Raw genomic sequence first — 23,331 nt, 5'->3', positions numbered from 1 at the left:
ATTGACACATCAAATCCATCTTTACCAAAATGCTTATTTTTTAGTCTGATCGTGAAGATGATATACTGAAAAGGTCAATTTGTCTTTGATTTTAAAAATGAGGATGGTGTGCCAACAACATTGTCAGAACTAATTGTATAACCACCACACCAAGAAAAAATCAGCCAAGTTGGAGAACCCAACGAAATAAAAGAACTTAGTGAAAGTATCAAAATTTTGTCGCTATATATATAATCCTTTTACTTTCATTAATCTAAGGGTTTTTTTCTTAACGATTTGAATTTTAAGTTTTGTACTTGAATTTTGACTCTTACTCTTGTGTATCAACGACTTCAAACTTATGTCATGTGACATATCAAGAGAGCATTATATATATATATATCTATATATATATATATATATATATATATATATATTTGTGTGTGTGTGTGTGTGTGAACACACAAAGCAATTGTAGTTAGAGAAATGAGGTTATATGGAAAAAATATCATCCTCGGGCCTCCACAAACATAATTAATAGTATATTTGTCACACCCCAACCTTTTGACCCTCAAACAATTTTTTTTTTTTATAAACATAAGCATTGAAGTGTGACAACACAACATTTCAAAAAGGGAGCTATGTCATTCCAAACAATGGGGCAACTCTCATTTATATAACAATTTCAATTCATACAAAGTCACATCTAATTGTATGACAAAAATGCCCCAAACAACAACTTTGATGTCTAACAAAAATAAGACATCAAAGAGACCAAACCATGACGCGCCGACACTATCAAAGACCCAAAACCTCCCCAAAAGGATGTGAGTGAAGCCATCTGATTAACCTGTTGCCCCGGGTCCGCCAAAACCTGAAAAAGAAATAACTGAAGGCTTAGCCTTCGCAGTATGACAACAAGCCAGGAAAATCTCAAACCCTCTTAGGTAGGGCTCAAATCTAAGAACAATTATAACAATCTATCGTCATGTCGTGTCAGGGCATAGGCACATCATTTGCCAATGAAACCCCTAACATATACCACGACATGAAAGACCCCTCAAGGGCCACAAAAACACAATATCAATCACATGCAATGCATGCTTAAACATTTCATTTCAATCATAGCATTCATATGCCCATCAATCACATACATTTGTTCGCACACATTTCATTCACATACATTCATTTTCATTCGCTTTAGTGAATTGACAGTTCCTGTGGTGCAAACACAAGCACGTGCACACCATGGGCGGCCCATAGCCGAGAGACAACCCCCATGGTAGCCCATAACGGTATGGATCCATTCATCCGCTGCAGCGGTAGAGCACTCATCCATGGATGTGTGAATTCCAAGGAGAGATACTCAGCCTTCCCTAGGACACCCATGTTGGAAAGGCAGGAGCCCACGCTCCAAGCTCAATACACAACAGTACCCTGGGGCCTTGCACCGCCTGCGCTCCGAACAGGCGAGACTAGTGGCGAAAACGAGACGTCTCCCAAACACAATGTCACAACCCACTGGCCTCTCATCTCTTATTCTTTCATTATTATCATTATAATTGCACAATCACAAAATGACCGGCTAGCTCATGAGGTTGGTTCACTTCACGAGTGCACCCACACCTCCAATTGCCTCCCCACAAGGTCTACACATAACATTAACAGTCATAGCTAGCTGTCATACAACACGGGTACAACTACCCTCCAATGCCAATCAATTGCATTATTACCCACGGCAATACATATGCAACAATTCACCACATTCACATTCATAAAAAATCACATCTTATCGAACACATCAATCAGATCTTTCAAAACTTGGCCAAATCCCGGAGAGTAGTCTCGATCCGTGATGGCTCGTATCTGTCCTATGCTATTATCATTCTATGATGCTCTCTAATGCACAATCGGGGTCGAGGAGACACTCGACTCGATACCCCACCTCGTCTGTCCTAAGCAATTGTCAATTCTAGCATGCACATGTAAATGCGTAACAGTTTTCAAAACAAGCTTCTAATAGCTTTCCAAAACAAAAGTTGTCACATGACAAATCATTCACAATCACACACATCAATCACACCTTTCAAAACTTAGCCAAACCATGGAGAGTAGTCTCGATCCGTGATTGGCTCATATCTGTCCTAGACATTTATCATTCTAGGATGCTTTCTAATGCATAATTGGGGTCGATGAGACATTCGACTCGATACCCCACCTCATCTATCCTAAAAAGTTATCAATTCTAGCATGCACATGCAAAGGCGTAACATTTTCAAAACAATTACTAATAGCCTTTCAAAATCCTTCATATCATATATCAATTCGTGTACATGTATACACACATTCAATCTCAAAACAATCAATCAGTTCACATCACAAATCCTAGAATCTCATGACCCTAGGAACACACATTCACACATTTGCCCAGGCAAGGATTTGCCTGGAATGTCGCCATACCTGTCGCGCGCCCACTAAACACCTCGAACTACGACTCACGTTGCTCAAGGCCTACTTGACGTGCTCGGTGTACCTGCAAACATAATCAAATGGTAAGTTATTTACTCGTTTCGCTTACAATCGATACAAATCTGAAAATATCATCATCGAGGCATGTCTTCGCCTCAAATGGGTGTCGACCCACGAAACCCTCCAAAAAGGGTCTCTACCCAACTCACGAGGTTGCCGCCAATGATTAGAACTCAAAACTTGTATTCGACTTATCACATGTATGATTCTCACTTGTTTTCCTTAGTTGAGGTGTCTTCCCCACCATAAGATTCTCAACATACAACGTATATGCACATCAATAGAAGCGTATTTCTCCAAGCTCACCAAAACGATTCTAACGTTCTCCACAACAATACAATCTCTACCATGCTTCCTAATTGCTTCGAAAATCAACCTATCATGCTTATAAGATCATTGTAGATATGGATCATCGTCCATCCACTCGAGTCCTAGACCTTCCCCAAAATAGCGACATCTCTAGCATGCCTTCTAAATCATCAATTCTTAATTCTAGCATGCTCAAACAATGATTATACGTACTCCAACAGAAAATTTACAACAATCTAGGCTCGGTTAGATGTCACTCACCCCAATCAAAGAGTCCGAACTGCTGCGCTGCTTCCGACAGCCACCTCAAGCGTTCAACGATCCTCAAATGGCAAAAACCATGCAATGCCGCCACCACTAATTCCTTCTAGTCACTGTTATGAGGGAAGAACGCGTCCCCAACTGCAATCCAATCCAACAGCTACATGAGAATCAAAATCGGCGAAAAGGGAGGTTTAAAAGAGGGGTTTGTTGTTAGAAGTGGCCCACAATAGCTGTGTGGGAGGCTGAAGACAAGTGAGAGAGGGGGAACCAAGGGTTCGGGTGAGAGAGAATGGTCTGGAGCAAGAGAGAAGGAAAGACGCAAGGGACTGTTCGGTTGAGGGAGAGGGCTCGAGCAGAGGGCGTGGGCAAAGAGAGAGTGAGAGAGAATGTAGAGGAAGGCGTGACCAAAGAGATGCGAGAGTGAGCAGGGAGAGAGAACGATGACACATAGGGAAGAGACGGACGGAGAGAGTAAGAGAGACCGCAGAGAGAGAGAGAGATGCGAGTAAGGAGCACGAGAGAAAGAGGGGCATTCAACGAAGAGCAATCGGGCCTACCTTTGATGGGTTTGAATCCTATCGCCTATTGGACTGAGGGAGAGGCGTTAGAAGAGGAAAACAGCGAAAGAGGGAGGAGGAGAAGAAAGAAGAGAGGGGAATCAGTGGCTTACCTACGCGCCACCACCGCCATCGCCCTTCACCTTCTCCGCTGCTGCCATCTCTTTCGCCTCCTTCTTCTTTGTGCTGTGTGCAACCCAGCAGGACGAGGGAGATGAGGTAAGGTCGAGGGAGAAGACACGAGTGAAGGGGCGTCGGGCTCCTCTTCGCGTGGAGCTTGGGTCCGGGTTTGGACCCTAATCCGACCCGACCTGCCCAGAAGTTCGTAATGTTACAATATTTAAACAATATTAATGTGGTATCATGCAGCCATTTTAAATTTTCTGCTAGAAAAATGATTGAAATGGATATATGCCACTTGCTCAACCGAAGGACAGCCCAGCAAAGGTGTGTACTATACATCCTATAATGTTGTATAACTTGGTCCCTCATTTTATATGTGTGTGTGTGTGAGAGAGAGGGAGGGAGGAAGAGAGGTTTGGCAACCATTAATTATAGGGATATGTTGTATTTCATAATGCATATTTTAGTTTTACACACATGAACACACGCTTTGAGAGGGATAGAATTTAGTTTCAACTAACTGATTAGATAATAATAAATTGTGCATCTAAAAGTAAAAGTAAGATTGGGCACCAGGCAGGGTCCGTCAGACTTTCGGGCCAGACTCTGGCTCAGGTCAAGGTTGAACCCAGACCAGGCCTGGTCGGGCAGGGCCCGATCTACTAAAATGGGGTCTAGGCTGGCCTGGCCCGATGCCCACCCTTATCTAGAAGGCAACACTTGAAAGTTGTCTACTCACCAATAAAACGGCAATGCTTAGCTTGATACATGATTTAATTGCAAACTAAATAATAGTTCCTTCACTATCAATACTATTTTCATATATCACGGAAAGTTTAAGGCTATTTTATTATTTATTCATTTATATTCATATTTTATTTTTGCATCATAACAATGTAATACATAAGGAAGTTGGATCACTAAATAACCACATGGTTCTTCAGTTGCATTAATCTGTATAAGAAACAACTTTCAACAACATCTAGTATCATTGATAATTTAGAGAAAAATTGCGCAATTTGCAAAATCTCATTCACCAGGTGGTCCACCTTAGAAATAGCATATAACATAAAAACTTACAAAAAAATGTCAAAAAGTCGACGCCAAATGTAGAAAACTATGTTTAGTTTATCCAGAGCATGAAAAATACGTAAAACCTATGAACTTGAATTCTCAAATGCTAATGTAGTCGCCAAATATACAATAATACATATCCATACACAATTGATGAAGAAGAGAATAAAGCAACTTATGGATAAACAATAAATGATGGTCATACCTTCACTGGTGAAGATATTGGCTATACATTTTTGTTTTAACTTTCAGCCGATCCCCTGGTATTTACATGACCAACAACATAACTTCTTCCCGCCAAATTAGGAAGAAGCTCTCATCTCAAGGGATGACTGGAGGAGATAAAGACAAACTAAATGGATAGTCAGATTTGCTACTTGCTAGCCAAGAATGGCAGAGGACAAACACACTTAACATAATTTTTTTTCTTCTAAATTGTTGGTGCAGTCCCAATTTGCATTATATATAATATGTTGCCTCTTGCAAACTTCAAACTCTAGAAAAAACACAAAACCATATTACTTATGTATGATGACAACAATGGGAAGTAAATAAATCCAAACATACTTCATCAAATTAATTGCAAAAAAAAAAGATAATTATTTAAACAAAACATATCATGGAAAAATCAACACTATACTATGCATATATATATATATATATATATATATATATACATATAACTACGTAAAATATATATATATAACTACATAAAAACACAACAAATTAACCATAAGACCCCATGAGTAACACAATGTGCTAGTGAAAAATTAAACCAAACCAGTAAAACTTGCAAAATATTGGATAATTTAAGAGTATAACTACATCAATAATAAGAAGCCTCCAAGTGAACTATCTTGCTACTTCTCCCTTTGCATCCTCCACATTTAGTAGTAAAAGTGCAGAAATACAATTGGACCCCATTAATACTCATAAACTTTCTTTAAGTCTCAAATGAATGATATGTGTCTTGCACGTTTTCCATGAGTATTGTTGTTAAAAACACAATGTACAAGAAAAATGGGAAAACCATACACCTCAAAATTGGTAGTTGCACTAGGCCATTGTGCAGTGGACTTCCAGAAGTTATGTTTAAATAGCTAATTCTCAACAGATTCTCATGCTTATCAGGTTCAAGTATAACTTCTGGTTCATTTAATGGTAGACCAACATAGCAACTCCTTTTATGGTCTGCAGATAAGCACTTCGGTTTTACCTACCATTTTGTTGTCATGACTTTTAAAACCATTATATGTGGGTTACATGTTCCAGCATCATAACCAATTTGAATTTCATGAATGGAAGAGTGTTTATCTTCAGATTGGGCCTCCTGAATGACAGAAAAATCTACCCAACACAAACCTCAAATTAGAGTTTTATCGATTATATTGCCAAAAACTATCTCTTGAAGTCAATTGTTTGAGATCTTGCATTAAACTGTATCAACCAATCAACTGCTTTGAAATGTCATACTTTCATGTGTCATTGTCATTATCAAATACAAGATAGACTAAATATCTATGCACGTTCCAGTACATATTTATTTCCCAGCACTTCAATAGACTAGTGCAATTCCTCTTTCTCTTTAACATGTGGAATGAAAACATGATCATTTGACTTCTTCTTCTTTTTATTGCTCTCCACTGTCCTTCTTCATCCACTTCTTCTTACATAGGCATCTCCTTTTACTGTACATTTTTTTCGTTTCTTTTTCTTTCTCAAAGTCTCTGTTATCTTTTTCTTTCAGAAGGTACCTCAAAAGCATGTTTAACCTCTACGTCTCATTCCTTCTCCTCATATTGGACTTCCCTTTCTTTAATGCGTACTAGTGCTTTTTCATTGTCATTGCACTCATCTTCTTTCTCCAAAACTGTCTAAAGCACTTTGTGATGTCAATGACTTATACCTCTCGTGTCCTAACTCGTCCGCACTTAGTGGTCTAGCGGTAGCAATATCACCTATTGTCATCACATAATGTGTTTAAACGAATAACTTGACTTTGAAGAAACTCCGGCCACGAGTCATGTTTTAAGGTTATGTTTCTTCTTTTGTTGGTTTATTTTGCTTTTGTTTGCTTTTCGGGTGAGCGCGAAATTATCCACCGTTGGACTGAAGGCCTAAGTCTCTCTCTCTTTTTTTTTTTACTCTTCTATGATCTATGGCTGCTTTTGGTGTTTTCAGTTTAGAGCGGGCACCTGGTTGGGGGCTATTCCGGCTTTTGAACTCAGGCCCGGTGATTTTTTTATTTTATATATATATATATATTATTTTAATTAAAATTTTTCTGGGCCCAAGCACCAAAATCGGACCCAAGCTGACCTAGGCTCGACTTCAAATTGGTTGGCCCGACCCGATGTCTACTAATAGTCATCTTTGGTATGCTTCAATTTATATATAGAGAGAGAGTTGATGTTGCAGATTTGGTTTTGTTTACTTGCTTTGCGACTTCATGGCACTTAGTGTCTTCCCTTTATATACGATAGAGAATGTGTAAAGTAGAGGAACATAAGAGAAAGCCAATCAGGAATGAATTAAATAAAAAAATACGTCTTATTGTGAATTGCGTCCAAGGGTCTTTAAATTTGGTTTTATTTTTAGATTATTAAAATGCAAAAGTTGATAACTAATCATATTCTTTGTCCCACAACCAAATGCCATTACGTACAAATCACATAAAATTGAGTACACAAAAAATATATTATGCATCAAAAACTCCCCCCAAAAATATGTCTTATGATATAATCTAAACTAGATTACAAAATAGAACTTACCAATGTGCTGTTTCTCATAACAAGAATAACAACGCCACAGTTCTTTTAATTTGGCCTGTCCGTTCTCCAACATTCTGCCTTTTACTATAAAAAGGTCCCAACTCTGAATTTAGAATGCAAACACTACACGTTCCTCGAGTTGCACGTCCGACATTTATTTCCATTTCCATGAAACGGAACGGCGTCGCTCCGCTCGAGTGCCGAAACCACAGAGATCGAACACACCTGCAATGCTCTTTGCTCGTGGCCCCAGACGAACATTCATCACTTTTTCGTCGTCTCCCTCTCTCCCTTATTCTTCCTTTCCTGGCTCTGCGGGAAAAAATTTTACTGTTCTTTTCTCCATTCAGAGAAAAAGCAGAAAAGGACGCCCATGTACCATCCGGCGGAAAATACGAGCAGCACCTCTCTCTCTCTTTCTCTCTCTCTCCGCACAAATCCGCACTCCACGACTACCACGACCGGCGTATCCGCCGTCTTCTGTCCGTCACAATGTCAATCTTCCCTCCCCACCACCGTCGCTTCTTCTTCTTCTTCTTCCTTCTCTACGTCAACTACGTCACGAGCACCCCACTTCCAGGCACTAGGAGTAGGAGATCTCTTCATCAACCGTTCTTCCCCGCCAACTCCAGCAACCCTTCACCTCCTCCCGCGACACCCATCACCTCTAGCCCCAGCAGTAGCAGTAGCGGCGGCGGAGGCGGCAGCCAGTTCTTTCCTGTGAACCCCACTCCGACTGCCACCACCAATCGCCCACCTGCCGCCATTCCCTCCGTAACCATTCCCGCAAACCTCTCTGGCCTTGCCTGGCCAACCTTAGCAAGAGACGGCCCCAGTGACGCTAAGAAAGTCATCGTTGCCGTTGTCATCAGCCTCATTGCTCTCGCCGCTCTGCTTACCGTTATCTTCTTCTTCCGTCGTCGGAACTCGGGTGAATTCTCCTGGAAAGCCACCAGATCGACCAGCATCCGCCTCTTCTCGGCGGGCGGTCCCGGCTCTGTCGCCAGTAAAGATGGGGTAGCCAGTGGCTCGGACGTCCTGTACTTGGGGACCTTGGTGGATTCCCACAGGCCACAGGGAGAAGATTCCCCGGTCCTTAGCACTCACAACCGGAAACTGAGCTCCCCAGCAAGCTTCCACCAGCGCAGCCCTGACCTCCACCCTTTGCCGCCTCTGTCGCGCCCATGCTGGCCATCAGAGGATGGTGGGGAGTCGACGGACGACGGCGACAACGAGTCCTTCTATTCACCGAGGGCCTCTTCAAGCGGAAACCACCATGAGAGCTCAGATGCTGGAGCAGACTCCCAGCGCGTCTTCCTCATGCATTCTACGACGAGGCACGAGTTTGGTGGGTCGATTGCGACAACGCCTTCCTACCCCTCTTCCCAGTCAACGTCTCCGGTGGCCTCGAAGGCTCCCTCACTGGAGCTGGACACGGAGTCCTCGGCCTCTGATGGTCCCACGCATGACAGTTTCCGGTTACCGCCACCATCATCGCCTATGACGCTCGGGCAGAGAAACATATTGCCGTCTCCACCGTCTTCTCCTTCAGAAAAATCAACAGCGTCTGATAAATCAACTGTATCTGGAAACCAGTCGCTTTCGGGTCAACCAGCCCCTCCAAAGCAGACCATATTTCCAATGAAGCTTCCGCCTCCCCCGCCACCACCACCACCCAAGGGGAGTCTCTGTCAATTTTCCGTCCCTCCTCTGCCTCCAAGTCGACCAATTTTCCGGCCTCCACCTTTGATAACCCCAAAAAGGAATTCACAGTACATGAAATCCGAAAGCTCTCTAGAAGCTAAGTCACAAGGCAAACTCATTTCTCCGAAGAACAACGAGCCACCGGCCGAAAATTCGCTGGACAATCCACGTCCTAAATTGAAGCCACTGCACTGGGACAAGGTTTGGGCGAGCTCAGACCGCGTAATGGTGTGGGACCAATTGAAATCTAGCTCCTTCCAGTAAGCACCAACTCACCTGAATTTTTCTATTTTTGACTGCCTTCTTTTTTTGCCCTTTAAAGTTTTCCGGCATCTATTATTACAGTCGTCGACATTGTTACAACGGGTCGTCAACTTGAGTTACGATATAACTGAGTGCCTCTGTGTAGACATTGAGACAACGGGTCTTCTGTGAACCGTTACCACATTCTTTGTGTGAAAGGATTCTCCAGCTGATACGGAGTTTACCTTGTTCTTCTTTCTTCTTTTCTTCATTGGTCGACCTGTGGCAGAATGGATCAGATTTATTTAGAGGTTTTCCTTTGCTATGAAATGTTTATAAAGCTTAAGCTAATGAGGAGAACAAAATTTATTGTCTCTTAATTTTCTTTCTCCAGTTCGGTGGTGTATTAATGCCTTACTGGTTCTGTGGTTTTATGATCTTATCTTTCGTAACTTAGATTAAATGAAGAAATGATCGAAACCCTGTTCGTGTGCAATCCCACGAATGCAGCACCAAAGGAGCCGCATCGATGGGCTGTTCTTACATCACCGGTTCAAGAGAACAGGGTGCTGGACCCGAAGAAATCCCAAAATCTTGCCATCCTGCTGAGAGCCCTCAACGTCACAAAGGAGGAAGTCTGCAATGCGCTCAGTGAAGGTGGGGGAGTTCTTAAACAAATTTGTTTCACTTGCTCAATTTTCTGGTTCGATTATCTGATAGGCAAGTTGTCATACTTTGCTTGATATCCGCCAGAATTATGTCGGTTCATGAAGTAGCCGCCCCGTGAGCCAGGGGAACTGACTCAGCGCTCTGGCTAGTTAGGCAGTGTGGTTGGCCTAGTCCAATCCTTGAGAGCAGGTCTATTGCTAGTGGAATTTGCTATTTGGAAGAATGACCGGCTTCAATAATGCTAATGGCGATTTTTGTCTTTTTTCTGTTATTTCGCCATTTTTTCTCTTAGGATTCCCCAGTTCATTATTTGATAGTGATCTCTATTCCAACTGAGATGGTGCGGTTTCTGCAAGTAGTGCTTGTCCTCTTTTAATTCTCCTCATCTCCAAACATGGCATCGGAGCTGAAGTAGAGATAGGCTTCTGTAACGATTTATTTCCATGGCCACTCATATCAATGGGTGCTTCTTAGGTCAAAGTTTTTTTTTTTTTTTGCTTACAACGTCTAATCTGTCATGCACAGATGCTACATCCTGTTGTTTTTTGGTGACTTGAACATGACTTCACAAGCTTTAGAAAAATTAATTGATTGTCTGCTTATAGAATCTTGCTTCAATGATTCAATCTACCTACTTTTTCTTGGCCAAATTTCTGGTCATAACGGTGCTGCAGTTTGTGGATTCGGAAGGTGTCTTTCCCTTGAAAAGAGTTGAGTTTCTTATATGAATATATGCTATATTGCTATATCTTCAGAGAGGTGGCCCCTGAAATGGTTTTGGAGAAGGGTAAGGTGCCACCTCTTGATGTGTTTGCTTGCTTCTATTGTTCATCAAAGAATATTGGTCCTCGTAAAGAAAAGTCATCATTGGAGTCATTGAACGTGGTCTGCAGTTTACATACACCGGTATAACTGCTTATATAATTTGTCTATGCATGGCCGCGGCCACCTCTTATGGATTGACATAAACAAGCTCTAAGTGCTTTATTTAGTAGTCCCAGAAGCATCTTTTCTATGTTTCGTTGGTAGGATCAAGTCATTTGCCGTAATTTCGTTGCTAAATCTTCTGCAAGCATTGTTGGTATGCTTATCGAAATATTCACCATAAATTCCTTTCTGGATCTTCTTCAAGTCTCTAAGTTTGTATATGCCGTGATAGGTAATACTGATGGATTGGGTGCTGAGCTATTAGAAACTTTATTGAAAATGGCTCCAACAAAAGAGGAAGAGCTGAAGCTGAAAGGTCAAACGGAAGATGGCAACTCTAAGCTTGGAACTGCTGAGCGCTTCCTTAAGGCTGTGCTTGACATACCATATGCATTCAAACGAGCGGATGCCATGCTTTACATGGCCAACTTTGAATCAGAGGTTTCGTATCTCAGAAAATCGTTTCGAACTCTTGAGGTATGCATAGTTCTGTATATTCCTTTCCTCACGATTCAATCACACAATTTCTCAACTTAAAATAACTTTTCTTGCGTGAGTGGTTTCATATCAAATAAGTTGAGAAAGCATATTAAACACAAGTCATGCAAACCCTGTTTAGTTATGTTTGATAATCAAAATGGCCTGTACTGTCATCTAAATGGCAGGGAGTGGTACCTCGTGAAACTGATGGACGGCATTTGCTTTTGGAGGATTGCTGTTCTTTTCCCCTTTCTTGCTTTAAGAGAAAGTTATCTCCACAGCCTGAAAATACTTTAGTACCTGTCGGAAGGTTTGCGCTTGCCGTGCTCAACTAAGATTGCCAGAAAAACCACGGGGCAGAATCTGAATAGGTTCCATAGGCCAAATTCTTTAGCACTTCTGGGCTCATCTCTAAGGTTTTCCAAGCTTCATACCTAAAGTTAATTTGACAAAACCACCGCTGCCTAGTGTCTAATGAGTAGTGACCAAATTCATCCCTCCCTTTTCTGTCCATAATGATCCAAATTAGTCGTCAAATTTGTGAACTAGAAACTCTTTCAATTAAAGGACATGCTTTGTCAAGTATATGACTGGTAAACTGATACTCATGGTTAAAGTAATAAAGGGATGAATCTATCTTAAAACTACAAGTGCCCTACACGAGTTTGTCGGTGCAATAATGTAGGGGTAGATCTATGAAATTGCCTATAAGCCAGAAATGAGTTCTGTAAAATCCGGAATGGGAAATGAGTAGGTCACTAACACTTGATTGTAATTTGAGAACTTCAAAGAAAGAAAGCGATAAGATGGTAATTTGGGAACTTCAAAGAAACAAAGCGATAAGTAGAAGATGCCGCTACTTTTTCTCGTGTTACTTGTTACAGAGTGAGAGGTCAAGAATGCCTAAAACTCAAAAGAAGAGAAAAAGAAACAGTGGAATACAGTCATCGTCCCTCTATCAGTGCTGTAGATATCGGTAATGGCACCTTTCTATTTCCTCCTATGCTATAGGGTGTCTCGGCTGAAAGCGGCTGATGTGTTTTGGCTTTTCTGTTGCTGATACTTGATCATGATGCCCGGTCTCAAATAGTGACTAATCTGGGTGTTTAGATCTTATGACAGTGACTTGTCGACACACAGAATCTTGTTTGCACTTTGATCCGTGATGTGCTGAACGAAAAGCTACTACCTCCGGAATTTTTTCTGCTGCACTAATTCATACCAGATGAATCCACTTAGCCGCTACCGCCTTTCTAAGAGTTGCCCATTTAGATATTGCCTTAAAATAACTTGATCGAATCCTTTCCTGCAGATGTTGTCAACAAACATGTTTATCTCAAAACTGGATTTCCCTTTTAGACTTATGTCCTAATCTAGCTTCGAAGTAGTTGACATGTTTCTTTTCTTTTCTTTTCTGAAAGCTCTGGCTAGCAATTTGAACGTTGGGCAAGTTTTTATTGTCTTGCTCCCCATCTTTGTGTTCTGGCCCATTCTAGTTTCCTTACTTCTGCTAACAGTATGACGATCATTTGGAGCGGTGTTTGCTTAGTGGGGCGCGGCCTGCTTCTGTTCAGAGAACAGTTGCGCGATTCGATTCTCATGGTCGTCAGCTACCTGCTTTTGAAGGTTTTGAATCGGCTGGTTAAAAGAAAGATGCCATAAACTTTTAGGGCCTGCTTTTCCAGTTTGTTTTCTTCTTTTTCTTCTTGGCATCTTCTCGCGATCTAAATCTCTTTCTGACAATCTGAAATTTTATTCTTCTTTAGATTTCTTTGCTGGCTGCGAGCATATTCTATTACCAATTACCTATTAAGAGAGCAGCCAATGTCCTGACACAATTTCCGAGTGTGGTGAAAGCTCGAGAACATGGTTTTGTGTCACATGACGAGGGTTCACGTTCATGAAAAATCCAAGAATCGCCATGTCTTTATCGGTGAAAACATCCATTTTAGTAGGACCTCCAGGCACCCTCGTGCCGTCCGTAGACATATTTCACGTGATTGCGTAAAGCTTATGCTGGCGCCGACGGTGACCAATTTTGGCGCCACGTTAAACTTCTTTCTGCAAACCCGGTGCTTTAATTTTTTTCTTTTTTCACCCTTGGAAAGGAGCTCTCGAATGCTTTGTCTCCTTCTTCAACACGGCACTCTATCTGGTCTTTTCTGTTGGTAGGTTGATTTGAGAACTGTGCGGATCTAACATTCCGACGCCCCTTGCTTAGACCGTAGATTTGCCGTCAATCACCGGAGTGTAAAACAATAAATCTAAAATCCTGGTAGGTCTTTGCGGTTCGTAGGTTGATTTGAGAACTGTGCGGATCTAACATTCCGACGCCCCTTGGTTAGACCGTAGATTTGCCGCCTTCGCCACAGACTATAAAACAATAAATCTAAATTCCGTTCTGTTTGAACAGTAGATTTTACAGTCGCATGGAGCATGCACTTCAAACCACTTCGAATCTTGGGTTGAAGGCTATGAATCGCATCTTACAACCTTGTTAGAACTGCCAAAAAATGAGTTTCTCACCATTTTTGCCAGATTAGCAGAATGGTGATGGAATGCCCCATTCTGTGATCGTTGATGTTCTGTTTCTGCATCAAATGCCTCCCTATTTTACCTGCAACCGTGCATTTTTCTCGTGAAACTGAAAACTTAAAAAATCTCAGTGGTGGAACTCTTGAATTCATGAAAAGGTTAAAAATGTTTGGAGCTCTTAACAGACGCTGTTCCATTGTGGCCTGTCTCAGGCTGCATGTGAGGAGCTGAAATGCAGCCGCCTCTTTCTCAAGCTCCTGGAGGCGGTACTAAAGACCGGAAACCGGATGAACGTCGGCACCAACAGGGGCGACGCGCAGGCCTTCAAGCTCGACACCCTCTTGAAGCTTGTAGATGTGAAGGGCACCGATGGCAAGACCACCCTTCTGCACTTCGTCGTCCAAGAGATCATCCGCTCGGAGGAAGCACACCTTGCCAATCTACGATCTCCATCGGCGGAGCTGTCCCCTGCCGGAATCCCCCGTAAGCATGGCCTTCAGGTAGTTGCAGCTCTCTCCGGTGAGCTCAGCAATGTCAAGAAGGCTGCCTCCATGGACTCCGACGTCCTCGGCTCCTCCGTCCGCAAGCTGGCAGCTGGCCTTGAAAAGGTCTCTGATGCCCTCCGCCTTTCCGGCGACGATGAGGCCAATGCACAGTTCGCGTCATCCATGTCCTCGTTCAAGAGCAAGGCCGAGGAGGAGATCGCTCAGATTAGAGCAGAGGAAAATGCGGCGCTCACGCTTGTCAAGGAGATCACCGAGTATTTCCATGGCAATGCGGCTCGCGAGGAGGCCCATCCCTTCCGCATCTTCGTCATAGTCAGTGACTTCCTCGACGTGCTTGACCGTGTATGCAAGCAGGTTGGAAAAATGCAGCAGCAAACAGCGGCAGCGAGTGCGGGCCGTCAATTACCGATTCCTGCAAACCCCATACCAGCACCGACTGCTCGGGTCTTCCGGAGGCGATGGACGGACAGTGACGAAGACAGTGGCAGCTCATCTTCGTGATCAAATTATCTCCGGCGTTTCTTTCTTTGATCCTCATCATCAACGCGCATAAGCAGCAAGCTTCCCAATATCGACATTTGCGCATGGGTGAAAAATTGAGATGCGGTTCTCTGCTTCTCCTTTTCCTTGTATGTATATTTACATGGGGATTTATTTTATTATGTACAAAGAGGGTTTCACTTAACGTAGAAAAGACGGACGTGTTTTGTCCCCGAGTCTCATGTCATAGGTTATGTTAAGCCGTGAAAGTCCAATCATCTGTTTGATTCTCGATTCTCACGAGCACTAATCCTTCATACTGGATGTGAAACTTGTTACATGAAACCCGAAACTGAATAGGAACTACGGGCGGAGGCAGGTCTGGGTACTTCTTGCATAATTACCCACACAAACCCACAAAATACTCTTATTTTCATATTTGATTTTTCATATTTGATACTTAGGAGAAATTTTCTTCTATATATTAGTATCCAGTGCCTGTTAATCTTAACTCTGCCTCTAAATCAGCCAATTGATCAGCCGAGGAGTCAAATTTCATGAATAACGACTCAAGGATGTAGAAGATGGTGACCAATGAAGTGAACGTTTTTGGTGGTACAACTATAGAACACCAGGTTCCGTTGCAAACCTGCCCGGGGCAGTCCCCTCATGTATTATTAATCAAAAAAAGGGATATATACAATAATGGACAAAAAGTAGAGGACGACTCCAGCTTGAAGGAAGAGAGTCCCAAAAGAGGCTTGCGCCAGGCAGGCAAGGCTGAGAGACAAAATGTCCTCGGCAGGGTTAAAGTTAAAACAAGTGATTACTCTTCTGCAGCAGAATAAAACACTATTCTGTCATTAGCATTATGTGGGAAGCCAGTGGCTCGCAGGATGCGCTTCAGTGATGATCATGCCTGCCTGCCGTGCATGACGATTTGGTCGATCGAGGACATGGTAGGTCTGCCAGTCCCATGTCTGTGGCTGATGATTCCTGCTCTGACACAAGCATCACTGCGGTTGAAGATGGCAAATGCAATTTTGTGATTTTCTGGATGATGTTTAATAGCAATTTAGACATGGAATCCCTGCTGAGTCAGGAGGAGATCTTGGGCCAAGTGCCCTGTGCTCGGCCTTTGTCCAGGTTTCGGCAACCAAGGTTTGCTTCTTGGTTGATTGGAGATAAAGAGACGGCCCAAGCATTCGACTCAAAAATACTCAAACTCGAACTCGACCGAAACTCAAATCGAGCTCAATAGAACAAGCTCGAGTTTGACTTGAAGATACAACGTCCGGTGGGGCGGAGGCTGCCGCCAGAAGGTACCAACTCGATCGCAGAAACACGGGACAACTGAGGACAGACGGAGAGGAGAGGAGAGGATTTTTCTCTTTCCAGCCGACCACCAATTTTTGGTCGGCATTGCAAACCACTGTGTCTGCCCTTGCGCTCTGTTGAAGAAGGAGAGGGAAGGTTAAGAGTGGCCATGGATTGCTGCCCTCCCCTATGCTGGAGATGCAGACACCAGGAAGGTGCCTGCCTGTCTTCCCTTATCGAAGGACCGTAGCCCTTATACTACCAACGGAGGGTTTGACGCAGAAAGAAGGGATGTTTGACCGTAGCCCTTATACTACCAACGGAGGGTTTGACGCAGAAATAAGGGATGTTTGATGGTTTGGAAATATGAAATTGAAAATATATTTTTGAAAATATATTTCTTGAAAAAAAAGAATGAGAAAAATGTTTCTGATTCAATTTTGATGTGTGTGTGATGACTGAGAAATATATTTCTGCGTTTGATGATAATGAAACATATTTCCATATTTTCAAAAAATTAATTCTTAGTTTCCACATTTTATAGAAGAGGAAGATTGATATAGCAGATAAACAACAATAACAAGAAAAAACGTAGACGCATGTGGTAAAATTCAAACTTTACAAGTGGTAAACTTTTAAAACACAATATGATAACTTTTACTTGCAGCCACGTTTTCTTAATAAGAGTCATACTTTTGATTATGCCCAAAAGCAATGGACATCTCCTTTCCTAGGCACTGTAAATTTTAGTCACATGCACCCTTCATCCACTACAAATAGTGGTCTTATATCTAGTTCAAGAAATCTTGATTAATTAAACCATTATCGTTCAATCAGGAGGTTAAATGATTAGAGGTGATCTTTGGACAACGTCAGAATGTTAGCTTTCAGAAAGGACTAACCCTTAGACCAAATTTACAATTGATAAGCCCAACATTTGAGAAAACAACATAAAATATACATTATTCAACAAAGTAACCCAACCATAGAAGGCTATGCCCGAAGTTGTAAGAAGATATTCAGTAAAATACACCAACAACAGTCGGTAAAGTATACAACAATAGGAACAACACAAACAGAAGAAGCTGCCTTGTGCAACAGAAGATGCAGAAACAAAGGGAGCACTATAAGAAAGCAGGCACGCAGGAGGAAGTAAACCAGTTTACCTGAGTGGTTTACCTGAGCTTTTTTACACAACAACAAACAGCAATTCTTGATAAAACAGCCAATTCAACAAACAACGTCTATGCTTGTGTAATCTCCAAAGCCCAACCATCAATAACAAAAGCAACATCTTGGATGCAGAAAACACCAATTCTAACTCCTTTTAGAGAACTCAAAGCATCCACTGGCACTTTTATAACTGGACAAAATTATACCATTTTCTACTATGTGCCTAGTGACAATACATTAGCAGCAAAAGGATACTTCAAAGTATTCGGATATCTATGAGTTACAGATAAGGTAGTGATACCCTGAGAGGGAGAAAAAAAAACTTGGTGAATTTGACAATATGAAAACAGATTTCTTGAAATGGCTCCTCACATTCATAAATTTTGTATTATACAATTTATGCAATTACTTGAGATATAAAATGACAGTTTGCACCTTAGGCTCTAAGGTGCTTATTCGCATTGTAAGCAACACCCTTTCCAAGCTCCTTGCAACTTCATCTTCTGTCCTTCCATTTATTAACAAAAGCTGTCCTAACTGACATAAGTTCTACTAGCTTATGCATGACTAAGTAGTTTGTAATAGAAAGCGCAAGAAATAAGCAAGATCATGTCCAACAGAAACAACATCAACAAGTTTATCAAAAGGAACCATACTATTAGATCTGGATGCTAGTAGTTTTCCTATTAGCTTTCTCACGTATGCCTACACCATCTCTGTAGGCATGAGTCTCAACCAACAACAGCACAAAACAAGATCAAGGACGTCTTCCCTTGATCCACATACTGAAGATCTTGCATGAAGGAAGAAAAGAGAACTAAAACCACATTCTGATCACATCCACATACAGCTTGCACACAGAAGAAATTTTATGATCTTATATTGTCACATCCCGACCTTTTGACACTCAAACATTGTTTTTTTATTCTAAACATCAAACATCGAGGTGCGACTACACAACAGTTCAAAAGAGATGAGCCAAGCAATTCAAAACAAAGGGGCAACTTTCATTTATATAACAACTTTGTTTCATACAAAATCACATTTATGTGTATGACAAAAATGCCCCCAAACTGTATGATTGATGTCTAACAAAAACAAGACATCAATACGAATAAACCAAGATGCGCCGGCACTACACAAGAAAACAAAGCCCAAAACCTCCCTAGTAGGACGTGAGTGAAGCCATCCTGCCCCGGGTCTGCCAAACCTGAAAAAGAAACAACTGAAGGTCTAGCCTTCGCAGTATGGCAACAAGCCAGAAAAATACCAAACCCTCTTATATAGGGCTCAAATAAGAGAACTAATATCAAAACCATTTATCATCATGTCGTGTCAGAGCATAACACGCAAGGGCCTCTCAATGGCCACACTAACACAATTTCAATCACATGCTTTCATATCAATCACATGCACATCAGTCACATACAATCATATACATTACATTTTCATTAACTTTAGTGAATTAACAGTTCCTGTGGGTGCAACACAGGCACGTGCACACCATGGGCGGCCTACAGCCGAGAGACAACCCCCGTGGTGACCCATAACAGTATGGATCTATTTCATCCGCTGCAGCGGTAAAGCACTCATCCATGGATGTGTGAAGTCCAATGAGAGATACTCAACCTTCCCTAGGACACCCAGGTTGGGAAGGCGGGAGCCCAACGCTCCAAGCACAACACACAACAGTACCCTGGGGCCTTGCACTGCTTGCGCTCCGACAGGCGAGACCAGTGGCGAGAACGAGACGTCTCCCAAACACAAAGCCACATCCCACTGGCCTCTCATCTCTTAATCATTCATTATTATCATTAGAAGAATGTATTCACAGGTTGACTGGCTGGCTCATGAGGTTGGTACACTTCACGAGTGCACCTACACCTCCAAATGCCTCCACACGAGGTCTACTCATAACACTAACAGTCATAACTAGCCGTCATACACTATGGGTATAATTACTCTCCAATCCATTCATTTGCACTATTGGCCACGGCAATGTATATGCAACACAACACACATTCATGTCAATTATCGCATCAATCACATCTTTGAAAACTTAGCCAAACCACAGAGAGTAGTCTCGATCTGGGATTGGCTCGTAGTTGTCCTATGCAATTATCATTCTATGATGTTATCTAATGCACAATTGGGGTCGAGGAGACACTTGACTCGATACCCCGCCTCATTTGTCCTAAACAGTTATCAATTTGCACATGCAAATGCGTCATTTTCAAAACAAACTACTAATAGCCTTTCAAAACAGATCATGTTATATATCCAAGCATACATATACTCATTCACGAAACAATCAATCACTTCACATCACAATCCTAGGATCCGTGATCCTAGGAGCACACAATCACACATTTGCCCCAGGCAGGGATTTGCCTGGAATGCCGCCATACCTGTGGCGTGCTCACAAACTCTTCAAAATGCCTCGAGCTTCAAATCTGATAGCTCAAGGTCGACGGGACGTGCCCGGTGTACCTGCAAACATAAACAAAAGATCAGATTTCTACTAGTTAGCTACGCAATCCAAACAAATACAAAACAGAATCATTGAGGCACATGTCATCGCCTCAAGAAGGTGTCGACGGGTAGTGTCGACCTACAAGCCCTCCAATAGGCTACTTCGCAACTTCTTACCATTGCCACCCAACGTCAAAACTCAATGCTTCGCTCAATCCATCCTTAACACATTTCTCGTTAACTTTCCTTTAGTTGAGGCGTCTTCCCAACATGCACACACACTTCCTACCTACACATACCACCCGCGTCGACCAAGGTGCTCCAAGCGTTCCCAAAGACGGTCCTACGCTTCTCCACAACATCACTAACTCTACCATGCTTCCCTATTGCATCGAAAATCAACCTATCATGCTTAACTGATCATTAAATACATGAATCATATGTAATCCTAAGTTTCCCCCAAAAGCAAAATCGCTAACATGCATCCCAAATCATCAATTCTAAGCTCTAGCATGCTCGAACAATAATTATACATGCTCTAAAGGAAACTATACAATAAAATGGTTTCAATTACGCCTTGCTCACCCCAAATCAAGAGTCTAGGCTGCTGCAATCCTGCCAGCAGCCACCTCACAAGTCCAAATGGTCCCCAAGCAGCTAAAATCCTTCAATGCCGCCACACCAAGGCCTTCTAATCACTGTTATGCCAGGAAGAACACGTCCCCCAGACTGGAATCCAATCAAACAGTGATAATATCAGTAAAGAAGAGTGCTCAATTGGGGGAAAATGGAAAAACAAATAGAAAATGGGGAGAAGAGCTCAAGTAGGGAACGTGAGGGTAGGGGAAAGGTGCTGACAAAAGAGACAGACAGAAGAGAGAGTGAGGGAAGGAGGGTTCAGACAGAAAGGGGAAAGACAGCAAAGGGGAGGGAAATTGAGTGGGACAAAAGATGGAGATGGTGAAGAGAAGACGGACGGGATGAGGAGGGAGCTCTAGCAGAGAGGAGAGGGAGAAATCATGTGGCAGGGGGTGCTGACGAAGGAGGGAGAGGCTGCGTGGGAGGGAGGAGAAGAAGCAGACAGAGAGGGCGAGAGAGGAAGCTTACCCACGCTGCCACCGTCGCCAAATAATCAGGCTCTCTTCTCCTTTTCATTGGGTAGCAAGATCAGGGTTAGGCTGAAGTTCAGAACCCTTCCAAATTATACCAACATAGCAACACCCCGGATCATTGTGATAATCATACAACAGTTATCAATGATGACTTCCTCATAATAGATAATAGATCTCTGGATACTTTTCTGCTACCCTCTCGGCAGCACTGCAACCAATGAGAATGGAAAGCTAAGTGAGATCAAAGAAGAGAGAAATCATCTTCTTGGAAATGGAAAGCAAATATAAATGTACCCTAAGAAAAAGTCCATCAGTCTTCCTCCTAATGTTGGCTTTGTGTATGAGAAACTTTTTTCTTCCATGGGTTTTAGCATAGTGGAAAGCATATTCTCCAAATGTTAGACTAGCTTGTTTGGTACTGATTTTTGAGACCGTCAACAACTCCTCCGACAACCTGATTACAGAGGAAAAAACTAACTGAAAAGCTTGAAAAAGAGGGTAAGAGAAAAACAAGAGATTAGCATTGCTCACTGATGCTCCAGACTACCGTACTCTCCTTCCATGTTCTCATGAATTGCCACATGAGCGGCTTTATAAAAAAAGAGGCAAGAATTTGGCTGGATTCCAGAAGATCAGCTCCGCCAAGATGGGCTTGCATCAGCAGCTCTGCAAATCTACATGTAGGAATGTAGGAAAATGATTGATCACTACAACAAATAAGATTTTTGGCCATGGCCCATACCATGAAAAGTAACTAAGTGGTCCAAAGTGTCCAATCATTAGCTAATGCAATATCAATGTGGTAGCACATTCGAAACACATCTACTGCCTCCTTATGCAGCATCAGATATGCCCGTCATTTTTATGTCAAGCCAACCCTTACATTTCTCCTCAACCATTCCATTCCAGGTAGTTCAAAATTCTAAGCAGTTGTATTTCAATGCAAAAGGAAACGGTTTAGTAAGAATTTTATAACTTCGGTCAAAAAATTCTGAAATTTTGAGAGTGTCAAGTTCAATACCCAACTTTCACCCAAAAACCATACAAAAGTCGGTCCCTAACCTCTGCAAAATCACTGGTGGAACCAGCAGTTTTGTGCAGTTTGACCAAAAAAATGCACATTTACTACCTCAAATAAAGATGCTACTAGTTTAATTACACAAGTTGAAAAATAAACAATTCCTAAAGTGTGGTTGCTTGAAAGGGCAACACAGTGTCAATTTAGATCTTTGACTTGTGCTCCAACTCCTCCACTGAATGCATCCGCCCTTACATTTCTCCAAAGGTGCCTGCGCTGCAATGACGAACTTGAAAAAAAATGAGAACAAAGAAAAACAAGGGCATAAACCTAGAGCCGAGCAAGAACTCTAAGCTCAACTAATAAACACTTTAAAACAATATACATGAAACAAAAAATAACCAAAATCCTTACTTGAAATCTATGTTTTCTAAATTAACTGGACCAAAATATAAACAAATTTGAAAGAACGTGAAAGAACCCTACACGACTCTGACTTAAGCTGTCATATCACACCCAAAATCCTAACTCAATTCAGGTACAAGATAGACCAATTGAAACTTGTTTGGTTTCTGCAAGCAAACTAATTCCTGCACATATATGTAAATTTCTCTAGCAAAAATTCTCTGGTTTCGACATCAACTTTGCAACCACTGGGTCAGATCAGATTCCCTACAATAAAATAAACTAAACCCAAAGGATAAGTCTTGGGAAGCCAAACAAATCAATCATCAAATGTTAAAGTCACCCAAACATCCACAGTTTTGGAATAGAATTCTGCAGCAATCTCTGTAATTGTAGGAGATTTCTGGTGTAGAGGGTGTGGTTTCTAGCTCTCGGGCAATGTACATGCATAACACTTGGCTTCCTACCAATTATGACAAGCTAACAAACAAAAATCACAAACAAACAATGACAGGATTTGCCAGTCTTTGTGCAAAGCCACCATTTAGTTTTTGTTCAGCCAAAAATTTATGTAAGCTCACTCAAATCAAATTGGATGCCACAACTTTGTTGAGAACTCAAATAAAAACATGATTTTGAAGTACAAGATCAAACTCTCGTGCAAATTTTAAGTCGGGGTGACTG

The 23,331-nt window shown here is 42.0% G+C and overlaps 1 protein-coding gene across 1 annotated transcript; it reads left to right on the top strand.

Annotated features, from left to right (window-relative positions):
- Positions 1–7,617: 7,617 nt before the first annotated feature.
- Positions 7,618–15,383, top strand: LOC116248059 (formin-like protein 1). Its single transcript, XM_031620639.2, has 4 exons — positions 7,618–9,570; positions 10,011–10,210; positions 11,382–11,626; positions 14,377–15,383. The coding sequence occupies exons 1-4, from the start codon at positions 7,721–7,723 to the stop codon at positions 15,169–15,171; spliced, it is 3,090 nt and encodes a 1,029-aa protein (XP_031476499.2). The 5' UTR covers positions 7,618–7,720; the 3' UTR covers positions 15,172–15,383.
- Positions 15,384–23,331: the final 7,948 nt, after the last annotated feature.

Source organism: Nymphaea colorata, chromosome 2 (genome assembly GCF_008831285.2).
Source record: "Nymphaea colorata isolate Beijing-Zhang1983 chromosome 2, ASM883128v2, whole genome shotgun sequence".
Classification (NCBI taxonomy): domain Eukaryota; kingdom Viridiplantae; phylum Streptophyta; class Magnoliopsida; order Nymphaeales; family Nymphaeaceae; genus Nymphaea; species Nymphaea colorata.
This window is presented reverse-complemented; position numbering and strand designations above follow the sequence as displayed.

Bases quoted from the DNA above. Each gene is read 5' to 3' on its own strand.
- LOC116248059 (XM_031620639.2), top strand. From the start codon at position 7,721: ATGCAAACACTACACGTTCCTCGAGTTGCACGTCCGACATTTATTTCC. The intron at 10,211-11,381 runs GTGGGGGAGTTC...ATGCCGTGATAG, and splicing joins CTGCAATGCGCTCAGTGAAG to GTAATACTGATGGATTGGGT. The intron at 11,627-14,376 runs GTATGCATAGTT...GGCCTGTCTCAG, and splicing joins AATCGTTTCGAACTCTTGAG to GCTGCATGTGAGGAGCTGAA.